The following is a 20,970-nucleotide window of genomic DNA, read 5'->3' on the forward strand; positions in this document are numbered from 1 at the left end:
ATCAATTTAGAGCCACCGATCAATAATGGATTTCTAGGGTTCAAGCTGATTCTGGTTAATCCGACTATTCCCAATTAATTCAGCTGAATCGGAATCGAAATCTACTAAACCTGATTCTAAGTTAAATAATCTTGATACCACCAAACACCTATGAGAAACTTTTATTGTAAAACAAGTTTTCTTACTAGATTTTTTTTTTTTTTTTTTTTTCCATTCTCTTACGAAACAAATATAATCATAATCTCTCTCATTAGATAGTTCAAGATGATAACATATCAACCCCATGGAGCTACCACCCTTGCCTGGTGGTAAGGTCTTTAGTTGTTGATAGCAGAAATTTACAATGGAATCCTACCTAATGTTGGTGGGGGGGGGGGTGAATCCGGATCAGCTACCCACATGGGGACAGATGGGGACAGATCTGACCCTCCGTGGAGGTGTGGAGGGGTCAGATCTATCCCCACCCATTCCCATGTGGGTAGCAGATCTGAACTCGGAGTGGGGGTGGGAGGGGGGTTGTTTCATGTTTGGGTTGTAGGTTAATTATCTTGATATCAACAAAGAAAAATATTAAAACCATGATCTCTACTCTCAGCAAACCACCCTAGCTATACCATAAAACAACCAAATATTTGAAAGTTTAAACCAAAGCTGACCCAAGCCAACATTATCATGCCAAATGGCAGCCCATTTCATAGAAACAATAATTATAAAATAATTAGCTCAGTAATGGGGATTAGGTACAGCTCTCCCCTTTTGGGTTTATTATTTTACTTTTGTCTCTTTTTCTTTTTTCTTTTTTCTTTTTTTTTTTTTGGGGGGGGGGGGGGGAGAGGGGTTTAATATTTGTCTCCTTTCGGTGACAATGTCACATCTCCTTAGGGATGTAACATTGTCAATTTCTAGCTGACATTATTAAGGGCATATTTGTTTGGCAAGAAATGAATAGCAAATAAAATAAAACTAGGACTATTGTACATTGTTTAGTTGTTTATTTGTCTGTGGGAAAAAGATTCTTCTTAAAATTTGCTCTCTTTCTTGTTACAAAGTTTCGTAAGATTTTGCAAGAAATTACTTTCTGACTCCCATGAAATAAAATCACTTCAAATCATCCCCATATTACTATATTAGTATAGGATGTAGCCAAAAGAGGACTCACAATAATCAATAACCAATTCCAAAAGATGAAAGTATAACATTATTCACTTACAAGCTTCTTTAGAGTTTACCATAAATAAATAACCAATTCCAAAAGATGCAAGTATAACATTATTCACTTACAAGCTTCTTTAGAGTTTACCATAAATAAATTGTGAAAGCCATTGCCATAACAATTTCCACCAGAAATTTAAAAAACATTAACAACAAGAATGATTTTAACAAAGTTAATGGACTGAAGAGAAGGGGGGGAAAATCCATAGAACAGAACGTGGTTATCCAAACATCTCATCACTCTATTGGTTTTAATTTGAACAGATACCTGCTGAGCCCTCAACGTCCTTTGGGGTTCATGATCTGTGAGAACACTTGACTGGGTGTCAAACCATCCGAAGCCTCACTCGCAAGGCTTCGACCTCCAATGCTCATCGACATCCCACTGCTTCTTGAATCTGTCATGTTCCCCTCATACCCATTTGGGTCCTTCTTTCCCCCACTGCTTTTCTTGAATGGAGTCTCCTCTATCTCCATGTCACTCTGAATAACAGTGCCACTCTCCTCCGCGCTTTCCTGTAGCTGTAATGCGAATTCAAGGTTCCACAGCACATCACCCATCGACGGCCGGTCGATTCCCTGATCTGCCACACACTTCTCTGCCGTCTCTGCAAACTTCTTGAAGCACTCCGGTGCAATCTTCCCCTTCAGATATGGGTCCATGATCTGATCAAGCATCCCTTTCTTCTGGCAATGAAATGCCCACTCTGCCAAGCTCACTTGCTCCTTAGGCAGCGTTGGATTCAATGCTGGCCGTGCACATAGAAGCTCAAACAGTACCACCCCGAATGAGTACACATCTGATTTGTCTGTCAGCTGCTGCCTTCGGAAATACTCTGGATCCAAATAACCAAAGCTACCCTTCACAACAGTACTGACGTGTGTGTGATCCAATGTTGGTCCAGTCTTTGACAATCCAAAATCTGAAACCTTTGCTACCCACTTCTCATCCAAGAGGATGTTTGTCGTCTTGACGTCTCGGTGGATGATAGTGTATTTGGCACCAGTGTGGAGATAGTGTAATCCCCTAGCAGCTCCAATGGAGATTTCAAGCCTTTGCTTCCATGGGAGTGGTGGTTTTTGGGTCTTGTAAAGGTGCTCCCGGAGAGTCCCATAGGCCATGTAATCGTAAACAAGGATCATTTCACATTTCTCTTCACAGTACCCAATAAGCGAGACCAGGTGGCGGTGTCGCAGCTTCGAAAGCATCTCAATCTCTGTCTGGAATTCATGTACACCCTGCTCAGAGGATGGGTTCGCACGCTTGATTGCAACCTTGATGGTACCACCATCAATTTCACCCTTGTATACCTTACCAAACCCACCTACACCAAGGATCAGTGCCTCGTCAAAGTTTTTGGTAGCAGCCTTGATTTCAGCAAATGAGAAGTGGCGGCAAAGGTTTGAAGGAAGAGAAGAAGCATAGCTTCCTGTTGTGTTTGTCTTGGCAGATCCTGAAGAGTGTGAATTTCCATACAGTGAAAGAGGAAGCCAGCCAGATGGTCCATCACTAGAACTGGAGTCCTTCCCTTGCCTACGGCGGGATACAGCAAACACAACGAAACAAAGGAGACCGGCAACAGAAACACCACCTGTAACACTTCCAGCAATGACTTTATTTGAGCCACCTGAACTAGAAGATGGGGGAGGGCTTTGCACTTGCTGCACTGGTGGTGGGGGAATTGGATTAGGTCCAGCAAGGTTTCCAGTAGTATCATTCACCTTAAATATCTCCACTCCATTTAAGATTGCATCATAATAATTGGGCTTCGATTGTGTATTCGGATGCAGTGCAAGCCACATATCCTGCTGGCCTTGCCCCTGTGGCACAAGAACCACATAATCCTTATAAAACGGAACTCCGATCGATCCAGCCCAAGCTATCACATCTGCCGCATTCTCTGCAGTCTGGTTATTGAGGAAGATGTCGAACACCCTCTGATTAATCTTGGTGTATTCTAATTCACAGAAATGAAGCCTCACCAGGTAAAAAAACCCTGAGTCAACTGTGAAAATCCATGTCAGATTGTAGTTCACATTGACTTTTGGATCTGGCCCCATTGTCCTAGCAGTGGCGTATACATCCACTGGTGCGACATAGCTAGGAATGCTGGTAGGAAATTGAATCATGGATGTGGAATTTGCCAAGTCTGTGACACCAATAGCAGCACCATAAATGTATGGTGAATCATCGAACCAAGACCTTAACATGCCAGTATCGCCTGTGGGTGAAATGTCGTTGCCACCCACATTTAGCCGAAAAACATTCTCAAGTGCAGTACTGTTATCAATGTAGAATTGAGCACCTTCGCTAACAATAATGACAGGTACATTAGTAGTACTATATATGTCAGGCATTGACACAATCTCAATCCCATTCACAAAGGCGTAGGCATTGGAAACCTTTGAGGGTGTGAAGGTTATGTTCAATCTTTCACTATCTGTATTGACAGAGAATTCCTTGATGATAAAAGCGAAGTTCAGAGCCTGAGTAGTCTGGTAAGCACTGAAGTTTTTGAGTAGGGTATATTCCCCGCAAGTAACAGAGAAGAGTGAATTAGAGGCATTGAGACCAGCATAAGAATCCGGGTAGAAATAGAAACGGATAAATTTGCGGCCGGTGGAAACAGGGAAGCTGTAAGTGAGTTCAGATCGGAAGATCCTTGCAGTCATGTAAGGAACTTGAGGAACAGAGGGATCTTGAGTGGCAGCCGGGGATGTTAAAGAGTTATCACCAGCTGCCACATATTTGGAACCGATATCGGAAGTCCACTTCAGACCATCCGTATCCACAGTCCCAGAGGGTGCACCACAAGCCAAGAGGATCTTGTCAGAGGGAACAAACGATGAATTGTCCGCATAAACCACATGAAGTAGGAAGAAGAAGTACAGAAAAGTTTTAATAGAGACAATATCACTCTTATTTCTCTTCTCCATGGCCGGCAAAAAGAAGGGAAACTAATAAGTTGGTTTTCAACAGGACCCAGATTACAGAATACCCGCGGTTGATTTCTCAGGCAGAGATTGAGCTCTGAACTATACGCTCAGCTCCAGAACTCAACTCAATGGATGACATTATCCGATTAATCAGCCAGGCACAACGAGAAGATTTATCTAGGAGAACCAACAAAACAGAGAAAACAGAAAGAGAAAGAGAACGAAAAATACTCCGTGAAATCAATCATAGAAAGAAAACGAACAAGCGACAGGGAGTAACTCGGGTCTTACGGAGATAAAGAGAAGATCTAGCTCCTGGCCATCAATATAGGGTTTCAACCGATAAATGAGGAACTAAACCTTGCCTTCCTGTGTGGAGAACGAGATCTCAGCAGATACTCATATACACCTGCTTCACAATAGTATGCTAAATTCAGAAAGAATACCTAACCAAGATCTAAAAATAACTTCTTCTCAGAAAATGGAATAGATTGGAAGTGACTAATAGGGAAATGCACTAATAACTGTCATTAAACTGATTGGAGAAATAACATTTTAAGCTATTTTCGGAGCTTTACGAGCTCCTAAAAGTAAATGCAGAAGATTAAAGCAGATTGATATGGGAGAAATACCTTCGGACCAGCAGAGTGAGACGAAGATAACCCAGAACAGATCCCCCAAATGCCCAAAGATTAGCAAGTGTTTAAGACTCCCAAGATCGCTTCAAGCAAACTGAAAATACCAGAAAGCTGGTACAATAGCTTATGTCCGCATTAATGGTTTCGTTGTCTTTGTTGCACATTCAGATGACATTTTCATCCTTCCTTTTTATCACAAATATCAGTTCTACCCTCCAGTTTGGCACAGAAACTGAAGGACAAGATACTCCAACTCTTCAACAAAAATTACGGATAGAATATAAACTACAACAAGTCAAAATCTGGGTCAGTTTCGGAATTTCGGAATAGGAGTTTTTCCTTTTTTTAATAATAAAGAATTATATAAATAATTAGGGTATTTGACTATTTTATGATAGCGCCGCGTAATTTCGTGGGCCCACAACTACGTGCGCGTCTGTCGCCAACGGAGAGAACTCTTTGGTGATACCCTGTCACTTGGTAATAGTGGGTCCCATGAGGAGGCCAATGGATAGTCTCTCCTGTGTCACCAGAACGCCAGTGTAGGGAAGAAACTGTACGCAGCTCCAATGAGGGTGTGAAGAACGGTATCCCCACATTCAGATTCACATGATCTGAATAAGAAAGAAAAATAATAAGAACTCTCTTCCTTCAGCTGCACCAATGGTGGTGTAGGGAGAAAATCTATCTTCTTAAGAATCCAATTGGCTACCCAATACTTGAGAAGATAAAAATACGCTACTGCTCATCTTTTTACGATTAAAGTCTTAAATGTGATGCACTAGACTTGAGAGGATGAACATCTGATGTAAAGAACAGTATCATCCACATGGAATCTACATCATCAAACTATAAGAGAGGTCTTAACAAAAAAAAAATCCCATATGAGAGAGAAGGAAAAAGATCTCTGTCCGGGAGTGTGGCCTACGCCAACACTCCCATGAGTCTATGTCTCTCCTCCCCATGTGAAAAGACATCTTTACCCCCTTGTTTTAAGAATGAGAGAGATAGACACATGGGAGTGCTAGCGTAGGCCACACTGGCTCCCTCCCTCCCTACGATTCTGTGATTTTGTCTTACAAATGTTCTTTGAAATAGATAGTAGATTGTCAAAATACCCATAAGAAGAGAGGGTTTTTGCAAGAGATCACGAGGAAGGAAAACAAAGATGAAGCATAGCTGCTACCATTCCAGCACACAATATGTAAATAACATAAAATGATTCTTAAATATATTATATTTTTGAGTAAATTACGCCCCCCTCCCTTCGATTATGCTCGAATGACAAACCCCATTCTTGGGTATTGAGTAATAACTCTCTCCCCCCTGCATTCATAAGATTCTATCAATCGTACCATTCCTTTAAAAATGGCTGTAAAATATGGGGGAATTATTACCAAAGAATAGAGAAGTATTCATTTCACTCTTCATGTTGACACATAAAAAGATCCTTAAATATAATATATTTTTTTTACCAAGTTTCCCTGCACCCATGTGAAGTAGGTATCTCCTCATCAGTGCCCTGTTATTGCACTTGGATGGATGTGGGGAACAATAGAAGGCATTTCGGACCTCAAACATATAAGGGAAAAATAATGTTGGTAATACATTCATGGGTGGATCCTTGTCACAGAGAGAAAGGAAATTTTTGTTTCTTTCCCCCCCCCCCCCCTTTCCTATAACCCAAACAAAAATTAATAATAAATAAAAATAAAATTTAAAAAAAAAATTAGAAAAATACATATTTGAATATAAAAATAAAAAACCTTCAAATATTTTTTTTTATAAATTAATAATCTTAGAATCAAATTACAATAATTGCGTACAAAAAGCGAACAAATTTAGATATATCCAGAAAAACATGTTTGACTATGAAATGGTTTAAACCATATAATATTTAATTATGGTAAATTATAAATTTTATAGTTAAAGTACAATAATTGTGTAGGAAATGGTAAATGTATAAGCTCTGGTGATTGTTGTGTTTGTGTATGGTCAAGTGTTTGAGTCTCCAAATCAAACTATCTAGTAGGATTCTATTACCCCCTCTATTCCTCTTATTACCATCTTTGAATCTCTTGACAAAAATTTTATTTATATATTTTGATAGAGAAATTCTAAATGTCACTGTGCCTTGTGAAGTATAATGCTACATTATTTGTCATATGGCCATACATGGCAGTGGCAAAAATTTACAAAGTTTGAGTCACTTTCCTTACTTATTTTAAGGTATTTGACTAGTGAGATGAATGTAGGAGGATCCTCTATTACATGGACTAACTGTCAAGTGACAAATAGTGAAGCATTACACTTCACTAGGCAAATTGATGGTGTATGTTTTCCATTAGAAACTAAACGAAAAGTGTGGAACAATAGTTGTCAAAAGAAAAAGGAACATATTATGGTTTATGTTTTCCATTGGAAACCGTGTTTCGCTCATGTTGGATGAATAATATTGAAAAATGTTTCTCAGAAAAATCTTCTCTGCGACCTAAGGGCCTCTTTGGTATCACTTTTCATTTTCATTTTCTAACACATAAACGTTTTTATAAGTGTTTGGTACAATTTATGGACCCTATTTTTATTTACAAAACATCAAAATAATTGAAAACACCCCCTAGATGATAATGGACTCAAGAGTCCATTAAGAGTGAGATTTTTCATTTCACAAAATCTTTTTTATTATTTTTTCCTCCTACTATGAATATATGGGTTCCATGTGGATAACACCTTTTTCAGGACAACCATTAATGTGGTGTGCAGATTCTTCATCTCTCCATGTGTTTCTATTATGGGCTCATGTTCTCTGTGTCGCAGCGCAGGCTGCGCCCAGGCACATGGGCCTGCCACTCAGAGGGACAGGGTGGTCATTGCACCCCCCATGTGTCTGGGCGTAGCCTGCGCCCCCGGCACAGAGAACATTCTCCCTTCTATTATTATAGCTTTGGCAGGGGATTACTTCCTTTTGACTGTTCATGGGCTCAATTATTCAATCCGGTGATCCAGATCCTCGTGTTGCTTTGGAGACCATGTTGTAGTCCAATTTTCCAAAATTTTAACTCAAAACCTCAAGGGTATCAGTTAAACTTAAGCCCAAGTCCATACTGACCCAGTGGATGATGTGACAAAATCTGGAATATCTAATTGGGCTTGGTCTAATCTATGCCCTAGTAGGGCCAGTTTAGGATCATGAGACAAGTGGGTGGGCTCCGAAGCATGTCGGTTCGGCCCATCCCAGCCCATGTGAATATCTTGTATTCTAGTGGATTCACAGAAAAACCAATTGAAGGCACCGAATCTCACTGAGATAATCGAGAGAGAGAGCGAGAGAGAAGGAGAAAAAGCAAAGCACTGGAAAGCGGAGCAATACAAGAATCTGATCGGTATGATAAAAAGTTCCTATAGATCAATTTTGACTGAGTTTCAACTTTCTTCTGTTTTTTGGGTCCTCCAAACTAGGGTTTCTCGGTCTGTAAAGAGAAAAGTGCTATATGGTTTTGAAATTGTCTGGTTTTTGTTTCTATTTAATTAAACTCTCTAGCTTCATCTCTATTCTGATTATACCCTTTTGCTCTTGATTTTACAGCTTTGGTGAGTGTATTGGGATTTATAAATTTGTAACTTTGGTTTTCAATTGTTGTAGTCCTTTTCGCTTTGGATACTTTCTATATGTTTGATTTGTGAGCGTTGGTTAGTTTTTTTTTTTTTTTTTTTTTTGCAGTAGATGTGTCTTTTTCTCCAGACTAAACTGTTTATCTTGTATTATATATGGTATTCAGATTAATGGTTTAGGGTTTGTTATTCGTGTGGACGATCGTTGTGTTTGTTTCTGTTCCTATGTTAGCGAAATTTTAGGGTTTTTTTTTTCTTTCTGGTGGGTGCTCTCATGTTTAGTCATTTATTGTTTGTGTTTATTTCTAATGCAATAAACATTAGTTTCTGACTATTTTCTTTGTCGTTTATGCGGATCTGGAGCAGCAATGACAGACGAAATTCCTGTTGATGTGAAGGAGGAAGTGGCAGAAGTAAGATCTGTTGTGCCCTCCCTTAAATCCAATTTTATGCTATGGAGTGTTTTAATCTTTATTATTCAGTGATGGTGTATTCTATGACATCTTTGTTATTTGTTTGAGGTATGTTATGGAATCTAGTGGTGATCAGAATGCTGTATTTTCTATGGCATTGTTACTTGGGTTTGGAAATGTTGTTGGTTGCAGCTTAAAGTTGTATATATGTATATATACACACACACACACACATCAGATTAGTTGCTAAATTGGTGTATCTAGGTGTATTAATATTTCTAGAAATGGCAGGGAACTTTAGCATTTTTTTTTTGGGGGGGGGGGGGTGAACCAGGCATGTGCTTTTTAATTTCTTGTTCTGAATATTGATTGATTAGCATGCCATGTTGTTATTCATTTTCTGTGGTCTCTGAACAAATCTCTTTTGCAGCTTGCCCCGTTCGATCCTACAAAGAAGAAGAAGAAGAAGAAAGTGGTTATTCAAGAACCTGCTGCTGATGAGTCTGTGGATAATTTGGCTGAGAAAACAGAAAATTTATCTGGTATTTTTTAAATTGACAACTAAAAGTTTACCTGTATATTTGTATGCTTCAATTTGGATACTCAGTGTGTTCTTCATATGTAGTGTCTGATGGACTTGAAAATACTTTTTCTGGCATGAAGAAAAAGAAGAAGAAACCTGTAAGTCAGCATGTTTCAACCAGGAAACGCAAATGTGATTGCATTTTAACACCTTATTCTTCACTCTCTTCTCAAACAGCTAGTGGTAAGTAATATCTGGTATACTTTTGTTGCAGGTAGAAACTGAAGCATTTGCTGATGAAATTGGGGACGCAGGAGAAGATTTGGATGGTTTGTGCTCTCAATTCAGACCTGTTTTACAAAACCTAGACCCAAAGAGTATTACAACTATGTTTATCTTAGGGTGTTAGTTACTGTACGGTTGATGGTTTTTTCCCCCTGTTTTTTGGAATTTAGACCATGTAGGTGAGGATGAAGAAGGAGAAGGGATTTTACTTGGACAACAATATCCTTGGGAGGGAAGTGACAGAGATTATGAATATGAGGAGGTTTGTTTTTTCGAATATGCAAAACTTGGATTGTTACTTGTTTTCTTGAAGGATCTGCTCTGTGTGTCATTGTATTTAATAACTGTTTTTACAAAATTTGAATGATTAATTTTCTACCTTCTGGATTGATAAGTTTACGAGAGTTTACACTTCTTAGGCATAGTGGTTATGAATTGAGCAGTTTCTTTCTCTTGGTTTTCTTTGTTTGAGCGATGCATGTGTTGTAATCGCTCACTCTTATTATTTCTGTTTTTTTTTTACTACAAAAATTTGAATGAAATAAAGGTGATATCCAAAGCTACAATAACTATAAAAGCATAAAGCTAATGTGTCGTACTATGAAACTTTGGGAGAAGGTTATTGAAGCCCGTTTGAGAAGTTACTCATATCTCGGTGAACCAGTTTGGTTTTATGTCAGATAGATCCGGTAGAAGTTGTCCACCTATTGAGGAGACTCATGGAAAGATATAGAGATAGCAAGAATGATCTCCATAGTCTTTATTGACCTGGAAAAAGCCTATGACCGAGTCCCTAGAGATCTAATCCATCATGTTCTAGTGAAGAGAGGGGTGTCGAGTAAATATGTAGATGTTATTAAAGATATCTATGAGAGTAGTGACTAGTGTGAGATTTGTGGGAGGTCAAGGCAAGGAATTCCCAATTACGATTGGGTTACATCAGGGATCAGTTTTAATCCCTTATGTATTTGCACTTATCATAGACTACCTAACCAAGAGCATCTAAGATGAGGTACCGTGGTGTATGCTCTTCGCCGATGATATTGTTTTGGTGGATGAAACAAAAGCAGGGATTAATGCTAAGTTAGAGCTATGGAGATCAACCCTGGAAACAAGAGGATTTAAGATTAGTAGAATGACGACGGTGTATATGATGTATAATTTTAGTCACACTATGATGGGTACTGACAGTGCGAATTAAGGAACTAGAGATACCGTAAAGTGACTATTTTAGATATCTGAGGTCAATCATAATTAAATAATTAAAGTGGGATGGATGAAGTGGAGAGGTGCGTCTGGAGTGTTGTGTAATTGACGTATTCCTTTAAAGCTTAAAGGAAAGTGTTATACGACTGTTGTACGATCGGCTATGATGTATAGGGTAGAATGTTGGACAGTTAAGAAGTGTCATAATGAGAAGCAACGTGTGGCAGAAATGCAGATGTTAAGATGGATGTGTGGAAAAACTAGGAGGGATAAAGTAAGGAATGACTGTATTAGAGATGACTTGGGAATTTCTCCGATCAATGACAAGTTCCGAGAGAGTCGTTTGAGGTGGTATGGTCATGTCAGCGGAGGCCTAGGGATGCCCCAGTAAGAAGGAGTGATATGATTCTGATCGAAGGAGCTAAAACAGCTTTGGGGTAGGCTAAATTGACAAAAGGAGAAGTTGTGAGGAAGGACATGCATAGTCTAGGTTTGTACGAAATATGACCTTGGATAGAGCTTATTGGAGGGCAAGGATCCATGTAGCAGACTCCTTTTAGCTGAGATTCTCTTGACTTGTTGGGTTGTGCCTCTCTCTCCTACTTTCCTCTTTCCTCTTTCATTCTTCCTTCCTATTTTCAATCTTTCATTTGTCATATCCCATTTCATTTCTCATCCCTCATCCCATCTCTTCATTCCCTTTTTTTGTTTAGACCTTAGTTTTCCCTACTTTGTTTCTTTTGGAACCATATAGCCAACCCCATTAAGTTGGGATAAGGCTGACTTTGTTGTTGTTGACAAATATGAATGAAGTGTTTTTGTAAAGAAGTGTTATTAGTCCCAACATGTTCTACTTTAATTTTCAAATTGAATTGGTTATGTTTCTATATTTAAGGATATACTTTTTTAATTGTGTTCATTGATGTACATATTTCTAATGGATGCAGCTTTTAGGGAGAGTGTTTAACATTCTGCGTGAGAATAACCCTGAGCTTGCTGGAGATAGACGTAGAACAGTGATGAGGCCTCCTCAAGTACTCCGTGAAGGCACAAAAAAGACGGTGTTTGTCAACTTTATGGATCTTTGCAAGACGTATGGTTGGACACCTTAGAATGTGCTTTACCGTTTTCTATCTATCAGAATATCCCTTTATGTGGCACTGCTTTTTGTTGATATTGATTGTTGTGTGGATGTTTATATTATATTTGGTATTACATCTTCAGTTAAAATCTGCATCAATGCATGAAAAGAACATTGAGTTATGGGGTGAGGGATGTAGCTCTAAGCGTTGCATGATTTTGTCAACATAACCCTGCTGAGTAGAAAATGTAATGAATTCTGAATGATTTCAAGGATCATGACGAAAATATAAATGTTAGGAACTTGGGAACCATGAAAGCAAGGGAGGGGGATACATCAAAATAATGCATGGTCATTGGTAACATGTCCTTGCCATGTCAAAATTATTAAAACATTGTTTGAGAGAGAGAGAGAGAGGGTACTAAACTGTTTGGCCAAGCTTAGAATAGACTGCTGGTGTTGTAGTGATACTCAGTAGATGCTAATGTGTGACTACTGATCACAGAGGCCCATACACAACAGAATCTATTTTACTGTCCAATAACCCTATCCTGGTTTAATACCACAGTTAAGGTGTGTAGTGGAGATGGTGCTTCACAAGTAAACATGTTATGATACATGGAAGAATCTTGTTTCTTGCTCTCAAATATGAGTTGTGGAGTTTATTGCTTCTAGGTGGGATTTATTTCGCTTATACCTTCAGTTGCATGAGATGTTTTGGCGGGCTGCATACCGGAAATCAGTGCAGTTTCTGCACAGCAAATGTGCAATGAGTTTTGTTAGATATATGGCCAGAATACCGTGGGGGTATTCTCGGACCTCTTTCTTTGTTATTTTATTAAGTGGTTTAGTCCCACATTGCTCATGTACATAATTTTATTCTTTTATTACTCTTATAAATAAAGATGTGCTTGGGGTGAATAAATCATCCAAGCCTTTCCCTAATTTTAAATCTCTACATGGTATCGAGCTGATTTCGAATTAGGGACCAACCCCATCGAATTTTTTTTTCCTTCTCTCTCCTCCATCGTTTTTCCTCCTTCTCCTCCTTGTTTCTCCTTTGTTCTCCTTTTTTCCTAAGGGCAGCACTACAAGAGGTGGTCGTATGACTTAGGTGCTGCCCCTCCCAACCTCTTTTATGTTTTTTCCATGATCAATCCCTGCTCGATAGCTGCTGGACTCTACCGCGGTTTTGAAGTCTTCAAGTTTTTTAGAAGATCAGCCCCTACCATTATTGCAGGCTGTTCTTCCCTTTATCGGAGCTCTTCCCTCCACTATTCAGAAAACCCTTCAGACCTCCCCCAACACCCATCCAGGGTTTCCAAAAAACTCCAACACCACCAAACCCCCAAAATTGTCGACTTTGGGTGTGGGGCGGCTTGCCCTACCTTTGCTCTACTCGCCAGGGCTGGTTCTACCTCAGACACCTCATCCAAAGGGCCCCACTCCGCTTTTGAGACCTCTCTAGACGAAACATCATGGTGTTTGTCCAAACCCGACACCATCGCTTGGGGCCTGCCTTTGACCTATATTTCCTGTAAGTTATTTTCTCCATTATACGGTCAATCACTTCCATTGCTATTTACCCGCAGTTTTATCCCTCTCTGTCCCTTTATCACCTCTCCCACGGGTTTTTTTCCAAAACCCCCCCACTAGGGTCTTCACCCTCTTCTCATTTTGGGGTTAATCCCCTTCAGCCCCAACATTGCTTCTTCGGGTGACCCCATCTTCGCCCAAATACTCCCATCCCCCCCCCAACCAATGGTCACCACAGCCGACTACCACCACACCACCTATTAACTTGATGGCTCAATTACCTTTTATGTCCGTCCTCTTTCCTGCCCTTCCCCCCCCCCCCCCGGCCCCCCCCCAATATTAAGGCCAGTGCAACCCATCGCCCAGCCCCCTGCGGGGCCTTATGGGCTCATGTCCTCTTATGGTTCAGACTTAGACGACTTTCTTCTTGACCAGTGGGTCGCCCGCGACCCCACCCGCCCCAGGCCCCATCCACTCAAGGGCTTCCCCCCCCCAACAAGCCCCCCCCGCTCCCACCTCCCTAGCCACTTTCCCCCCCCCCCCCCTTTCCCCCCCCCTCCCATGCTTCCAATAAGCCTCCGGGTCTAGATTTTCCCCCACCCCCCCCGCCCTTAAGAGATCCACGGTCACACCCCCCCCCCCCCCCCCCGCAGGCTTTCCCCCCCCCCCCCCCCCCCCCCCCCCCCCCCCCCTCCCCCCCCCCCCCCCCCCCCCCCCCCCCCCCCCCCCCCCCCCCCCCCCCCCCTGGGCGCTCCTTCCCCCCCCCCCCCCCCCCCCCCCCCCCCCCCCCCCCCCTTGGGTCTACAAATTGTTTGTGCGCAGTCACACCTACCCGCTAACTCTGGCCGCGATTTGAGCTAAACGGCCCCCCAAAAAAAAAAAAAAAAAAAACACAAGCCCCCACCGGGACCGAGCCCCCACCCCCACCCCCCTCCCTACACTCCTCCCCCCCCCCCCCCCCCCCCCCCCCCCCCCCCCCCCCCCGCTACCAGGATGATCTGCCGTCCTACTACCCATTCACCAGTCGCTTACTACCGCCACGCCATCCCCCCCCCCCCCCCTCCCAGGTTCACCTTTCCCAATGAGTTTCCATTTCCACCATTGCCCCAGGCTCCCACCTGGGACCCCCCCCCCCCCTCCCCCCCCCTCCCTCCCCCCACCCGATTTCTCCCACGGAAGATGGTCAGCGGCTAGGTCACCCCCTTTAGGAATTTTAGCTCATTTATTTCCTAGTTTGGTCACCCTACATACTAAGGATGACTTTTTTGTGAGGCTTGTGTTCGGCCAAACTCCCCAAACAGACACGTTCAACATATCCTATTTCAAATAAAAGGAGTTCTTCTTGTTTTAATTTGGTACATTCGATGTTTGGGGCCCTAGTCGAAGCCCTCTATTTCTCGGTCATCATTGGTTTGTCTCTTTTATTGATTGTCATTCTCGGAACACTTGGGTATATCTTTTTGCACACTAAAAATCAGGTTTTCTCATGTTTTCAGCATTTTCATAAGATGATTCAAACTCTGGCCTGTGCTACTCTCCAAATATTGAGAAGTGATAATGGAACCAATTTTCAATCCCAATTTCAAAAATATTTGGCGATCATGGCATTATTCACCAAACTAGTTTGTTGATACCCCCGCCTGAATGGTGCGGCAGAGAAAAAACCGCCATTTGTTGGAAATGGCCCGGGCTTTGATGTTTGCGAGGAATGTTCCTTCTCAATATTGGGGATGCGGTTCTCACCGCTCGCCTATCTCATTAATAGGCTCCCTTCTCGGGTTCTTAATTCCCTACCCCTCCTCGATATTTTCATTGGGCCATTCCTCCTTTATTGTCTCTCCCAAAGTATTTGGGTGTGTGTTATGCTAGGGATACCGAGATCTCCAGTGCAAGCTTGAGCCTCGTGGGCTCGTTGTATTTTCTTCGGTTATTCTCCAACCCAGAAAGGTTATAAGTGTTACCATCCTCCTTCCGGTCGTACCTTGGTGAGTATGGATGTTGTTTTCCATGAGACCCTTTCTTATTATTCTTCACCACCTCTTCAAGGAGAGTTCTAGTGAAGATGTGCCCTTTGAGATTCCTCCACTAGAGGTTCCTCCGGTTCTTTGTCCGGCCTCCTTTGATGGCACCCACGACCACCGCCTGTGCTCCTTTGGTCGATGCCCAACCTCCTTTGGATGATGTCCAACCTCCTCCGCTGTTCCTCCCTCACCTAATGGGAATCCTTTACAGGGGAGACCATAGAAAATAGTGTTGTTAATGTTCCTATTCAGGGGGAGCCGACTCAAAGCAGAACTATTGGTGAATTTCTAAGAGAATTGACAATTCCAACATACTCACCTACACAAGGGGCGAGAACCAACAGAGGGCGTTGCAATCCACTTTAGCACCAATACCCATCCAATTGCCGGCTCCAGATCCGGATCCTCCATCTCCCGGTAATCCCTCTTCTTCCGACCTACCTATTGCTCACCGCAAAGGTACTAGGACTTGTACTTTACATCCCATATCTCGTGTTGTTTCTTATAGTTCTCTTTCTCCATCTTTTCGTGCTTTTGTATCTTTCTTTCTCTGTTTCGATTCCTAAAACTTGGCGGAAGCATCTCTACAGATGGAAAGTGGAAGGCAAATGTTGGAAGAAATGAGAGCACTACATAAAAATAATACATGGGAGCTTGTGACTCTTCCTCCGGAAAGAAACCAGTTGGATGTAGATGGGTCTTCGTGGTCAAAAGTAAGGTCGATGGTTCGTGGATCGATATAAGGCACGCCCGTTGCAAAGGGGTTCACCAAACTTATGGAGTTGACTATCAGAGACCTTTGCACCGTGGCGGCTCAACACTTTGTCCGGCAGTGCTATTATCTGTCAGTAAATCTTGGGTGGGATCTTCAACGATTAGATGTAAAGAATGCCTTCCTCCATGGGGAGCTTGAGGAGGAGGTATATATGGACATTCCACAAGCTTCTCGATGAGGACCAAGGGCAAGGTGCAGAGCCAAGCGTGCACTTTATGGGCTGAAACAAATACCTAGGGCATGGTTTGGCGATTTCACAAGGCTATGATTTCAGCAGGTTATAGGCGGAGTAATGCTGATCACACTTTGTTTATCGACGAGTTGGTGACAAGGTAACTCTTCTCATAGTCTATGTGGATGATATTGTGGTCACTGGTAATGATGGTGATGCTATCGGGATTTGAAGCTCCTCCTTGGCCGTGAGTTTGAGGTCAAAGATCTTGGTCCTCCGAAATATTTTCTAGGGATAGAAGTTGCTCGCTCTTCAAAGGGCATCTTTCTTTCTCAAAGGAAATATGTTCTTGATCTATTGACTGAAACAGGCTGCTAGGTCGTCATCCTTCGAGATACTCCTATGGAAGCTACTACAAAACTTAGGAGAAAGAGGGTGAGCTTGTTGACAAGGGTGTTTATCGGTTAGTGGGCAAGCTAATCTACCTTTCTCACACACGACTGACATTGCGAGCTTTGTGAGTTTGGTGAGCGCCATGCATGATCCCTATTCCTCTCATATGGATGCATCCGTCGTATTTTGAGGTATTTGAAGTCCGCTCCGAGAAAGGGAATCCTTCTATCTCCCACGGGTCACCTTAAGATTGAAGCCTATATCGATGCCGATTGGGCTGGTTCTCCGACAGAAATCTATCTCCTGGTTCTGTTCCTTTGTTGGTGGGAACCTTGTCACCTGGCGTAGCAAGAAGAGAATGTTGTGGCCAGGTCGGCCGGGCCGAAGTTTCGTGCGATGGCCCAAGGAATTTGTGAACCACGTGGCTTAAAGGATTATTACAGGATATCGGTGTTGCTGTCCATCTTCCCATGATGCTTTATTGTGACAATAAAGCAGCCATTAGCATTGCTCATAACCTCGTCTAAGCATGATCGTACTAAACACGTGGAGGTTGACCGACATTTCATCAAGGAGAAACTTGAGGCCGGCCTCATTTGTGTTCCTTTTGTGAAGTCTACTGATCAATGGCTGATGTGTTCACTAAGGGACTGAGTAGCAAGCTGTTTCATCCTATCTTAGTCAAGTTGGGCATGCATGATATATATGCTCCAACTCGAGGGGAGTGTTAGATATATGGCCAGAATACCGTGGGGTATTCTGGACCTCTTTTCTTTGTTATTTTATTAAGTGGTTTAGTCCCACATTGCTCATGTACATAATTTTATTCTTTTATTACTCTTATAAATAAAGATGTGCTTGGGGTGAATAAATCATCCAAGCCTTTCCCTAATTTTAAATCTCTCTACAAGTTTATATTAGTGTTTCTTACTGCTGTGGATGTTGTTATGATAAAACGGTTTCTTTTTATGCATTAAGTTCTGATGTAAATGTTAATGTTTATCCTGATTTAATAAGAGTTTCTGGTCTAGTTGTTTGCTTTAACCTTGAGTCCCACATGTCTCTTGCTTGATCGGGTGTTTTGGCTTGAGACCTGTTATTAAATCTATTGATTAGTTTATGGATCTTTTTCATAACTGAACTAGACTGTTTACTATTAAAAATATTTCTATAATATGCAATGTTTGCTATGTTTTTTCTGACATTTAAGAATTTCTCAAAAGTATTAGAACTTCTTCCATTTCAGGATGCACAGGCAGCATGAGCACGTCATGAATTTTCTATTGGCTGAAATGGGGACTAGTGGATCTCTTGATGGGCAACAACGATTGGTTATTAAGGGCAGATTTGCCCCCAAGAATTTTGAAGGGATTTTGAGAAGATACGTCAGTAGGTTCCTTTACTATCATTTTATAAAACACCTTTTTCTTTAGTTGGATGTTTCATCAAGTAAAGCCATTCGACTCTAGAAAAGCTCAACTTTTTTTGTCATTGATTTCCTTGCTGATGGTAACCCCCAGATGAATATGTCATATGCAATGGCTGCAAAAGTCCAGACACAATTCTCTCAAAGGAGAACCGTCTATTCTTTCTCAGATGTGAACAGGTAGCAATCTATCTCTGTTGACATGAAAACATGAACATGTTTCATAAATGATTGTTATGTATTTATGGCAGAACCTTAATGTCTTGTATGGGGTATTCTCATATCTTACTTGAGATTGTTAATGACATTTAGAAATAATTGAGAGCCTTTCTCTTTGTTCTATGTTGTTGAGGAGGCCAATGATGATTTTGCATTTTTGCCTACATTGGTTGAGAAAGTCAGGTATGATAAAAAGAATATGCAATCCAGCTGAGGCCTCCTTTATTCAAGATATTATGGTCTTATTTTGATGTAGGAAAATTTCTTCCGACAGTTGAATACTTTTTCCGACTTCAATGTAAATGGAACAGATTGTATCATTATGATGACTTTTGTGATTAATTATGATGGTGATTTTTCTTGCTTGAATTTTGACATGGTGAGCTTTTATTTGTAATTTGTCAAAAAAAAAAATTGTTTGTGATTTTATTGAATAATGGATCTATTACGGGATTATTACACATTCATTTGTGATGGCCAAGTTTTGGACTCGGTTGATATTGTCATCCTTTTTATCCCTCCTAATTGTGATCTCCCTTGCAGTGTGGTTCTGGACGGTCTGTAGCTCCTATCAAGGCTGGTTTTGTTGCCCGTGTTGGACGTAGGAAGGCTGGGACATGATTGGGCTCTCCTTTTTTCCCCATGGCCTCAGTTTCTCGAGATATATTTTCCTCTTAAAGCCCTTAAACTGTAGGTTTTTAAACTCAATTTTGATACATTTTCCTCTTTGAAAGCCCTAAAATCGTAGGCCAATTTTAGTGGAGAATTGGTCTTGTCATTACCCTTGTGATTTTATCCTTAAGCTGTGTTGAGAATTACAATTGTAATGTCTTTTTATGTAATGGGTTCCAGTCTTACTATCTAGTATTTGAGAATTACAATTGTAATGTCTTTTTATGTAATGTCCTCAGGTCTTACTATCTAGTATTTTATTTTTGAATTTTCTGTTTTGGTATCGTGCCCCTGTATTTGATTCTTGAGTCTTGCTGATACATGAATTCTGGTACTTTAAAGTCTCGACTCCAAATACTAGAAATGTTGGAGAAATGCTCCTGGATCTACTACTTAACGGACAAGCAAGTTGGTCTGGAAAATGTGTTATAACCACAAGAATCTGAATAGCCTTTTATTTGTACTTACTGGTGATCCTATGTTGCTGATGCAATGGGAATACAAGATGGACTTGTTGGGCCAAGAAGGGTAAAAGTATTTTCAGTATGCCTTTATCGGAAAGCTTACTAAGTTTTCCTGTGGCTCCCTCTAATTGCAAGGAAAATAGAGTGATAATTTTGTGATTGTTATCAAACAAACAGGATTGCATCTTTAGAACATTTGAAATTCGGTTATAAAATTTAACTTTTATTTACAATCAAATCCTTTATTTTGTAAAGTAAAATAAATATTCATTGAAAAGTATAATTATTAAATCAATGTCGCCTAATATTAATTTGTAACTCTGGTTGGCTTTTCCTTTGCGACTTCTTTTTGTGTTCTTCAAACATTGGGTTAACATTTTGGGAAGCTCTTCACCCATGGGAAAAAAAGAATCTCTTCACCATGGAGATAGGGTATTTTCAAACTTGTACAAATGGAGATGGGTCATGTGTCTTGTATTTTGTCGCTTGATTTGTGGGTTGGTTCTGAAGGGTCATTACGAGGCTTTGGGCTTTGAGGTATTTCAGTAAAATTCCTGTATAAGGGTTTTGCTATAAATATGTAGTGAGGATTCTTTCTCTGTAACGAAATCTGAGAAAGGTGTGAGGATGAACGGCTGTAATCCTATTATCCATTGATAGTGAAATAGATTTTGTCTCATCATGGAAGTAGACAATCTTGTTGAACCACATAAATCCTTGTGTTCATTGTATGATTGTTGTTTGCGATTTCGATTCTTTTTTACATCGTTTTAGGATTCGTTTTCGATAGAGTTAATCATAGGTCACACAAGTAATGAAGGGATTCGTTTGGACTGACCGTTTGTCACACTTTTTTCTTGTCACGTCAAGTGGGATTAACTTAGAAAGGGGGGATTAACTTAGAAAGGGGGTCAGCTAAAGTGGAATATCTAACCTGGCATGTGAGTGTGACGATAAATATGTGGCGACTTGTGAGATGGTTGAGGGGTTCACATGACACCTTTGAAATGTTGGAACTTATTTTTAATATATTTTTCTTTTTTGACACTGAAAACTTGACTAATGAGATAGATGTATGGGTTCCATTATCATATGGATCCACTATGTCTCAACTTATGATGGAAGGCAAAGTTTCACTTTGTTGGAGCTGGACTATGTCAATGAAATTTTTACTTCATTTCTATCCAAACGAGGCTCAGCAAAATAATGGATGGATGGGTACACCTTTTAAAAACAATTTAATTCTTCAACAAAGTCCCTTGTATAAGTTGGCCATAGAACATTTGAGTGCCAGAGAGCCTGCCACTTTGTCAATTGCTTCTCCAGATTTCTTTACATATTAATGCCATAACTACTTAAACAAGCATGTCAGCCTGAGTGTCATT

The 20,970-nt window shown here is 40.9% G+C and overlaps 2 protein-coding genes and 1 non-coding gene across 4 annotated transcripts; 2 read left to right on the forward strand and 1 right to left on the reverse strand.

The window, feature by feature from the left end:
* Positions 1-1,140: 1,140 nt before the first annotated feature.
* LOC122651905 (receptor-like protein kinase FERONIA) lies at positions 1,141-4,307 on the reverse strand. Its single transcript, XM_043845471.1, has one exon. The coding sequence runs from the start codon at positions 4,147-4,149 to the stop codon at positions 1,492-1,494; it is 2,658 nt and encodes an 885-aa protein (XP_043701406.1). The 5' UTR covers positions 4,150-4,307; the 3' UTR covers positions 1,141-1,491.
* A 3,777-nt stretch (positions 4,308-8,084) lies between these two features.
* On the forward strand, positions 8,085-19,145 carry LOC122651909 (eukaryotic translation initiation factor 2 subunit beta-like). Of its 2 annotated transcripts, none has more exons than XM_043845475.1 (10): positions 8,085-8,180; positions 8,760-8,812; positions 9,243-9,354; positions 9,438-9,493; positions 9,610-9,664; positions 9,791-9,882; positions 11,774-11,919; positions 18,051-18,193; positions 18,325-18,410; positions 18,993-19,145. In XM_043845475.1, the coding sequence occupies exons 2-10, from the start codon at positions 8,768-8,770 to the stop codon at positions 19,068-19,070; spliced, it is 813 nt and encodes a 270-aa protein (XP_043701410.1). In that variant the 5' UTR covers positions 8,085-8,180; positions 8,760-8,767; the 3' UTR covers positions 19,071-19,145. The 2 variants fall into 2 exon arrangements, with proteins under 2 accessions (XP_043701410.1, XP_043701411.1); XM_043845476.1 differs by having other exon boundaries at positions 8,095-8,179; positions 8,764-8,812.
* LOC122653301 lies at positions 18,582-18,670 on the forward strand. The gene has a single exon (XR_006331738.1). It is a non-coding gene; the product is annotated as a small nucleolar RNA SNORD34 (small nucleolar RNA).
* Positions 19,146-20,970: the final 1,825 nt, after the last annotated feature.

This window comes from Telopea speciosissima, chromosome 2 (genome assembly GCF_018873765.1).
Source record: "Telopea speciosissima isolate NSW1024214 ecotype Mountain lineage chromosome 2, Tspe_v1, whole genome shotgun sequence".
NCBI classification, from domain to species: domain Eukaryota; kingdom Viridiplantae; phylum Streptophyta; class Magnoliopsida; order Proteales; family Proteaceae; genus Telopea; species Telopea speciosissima.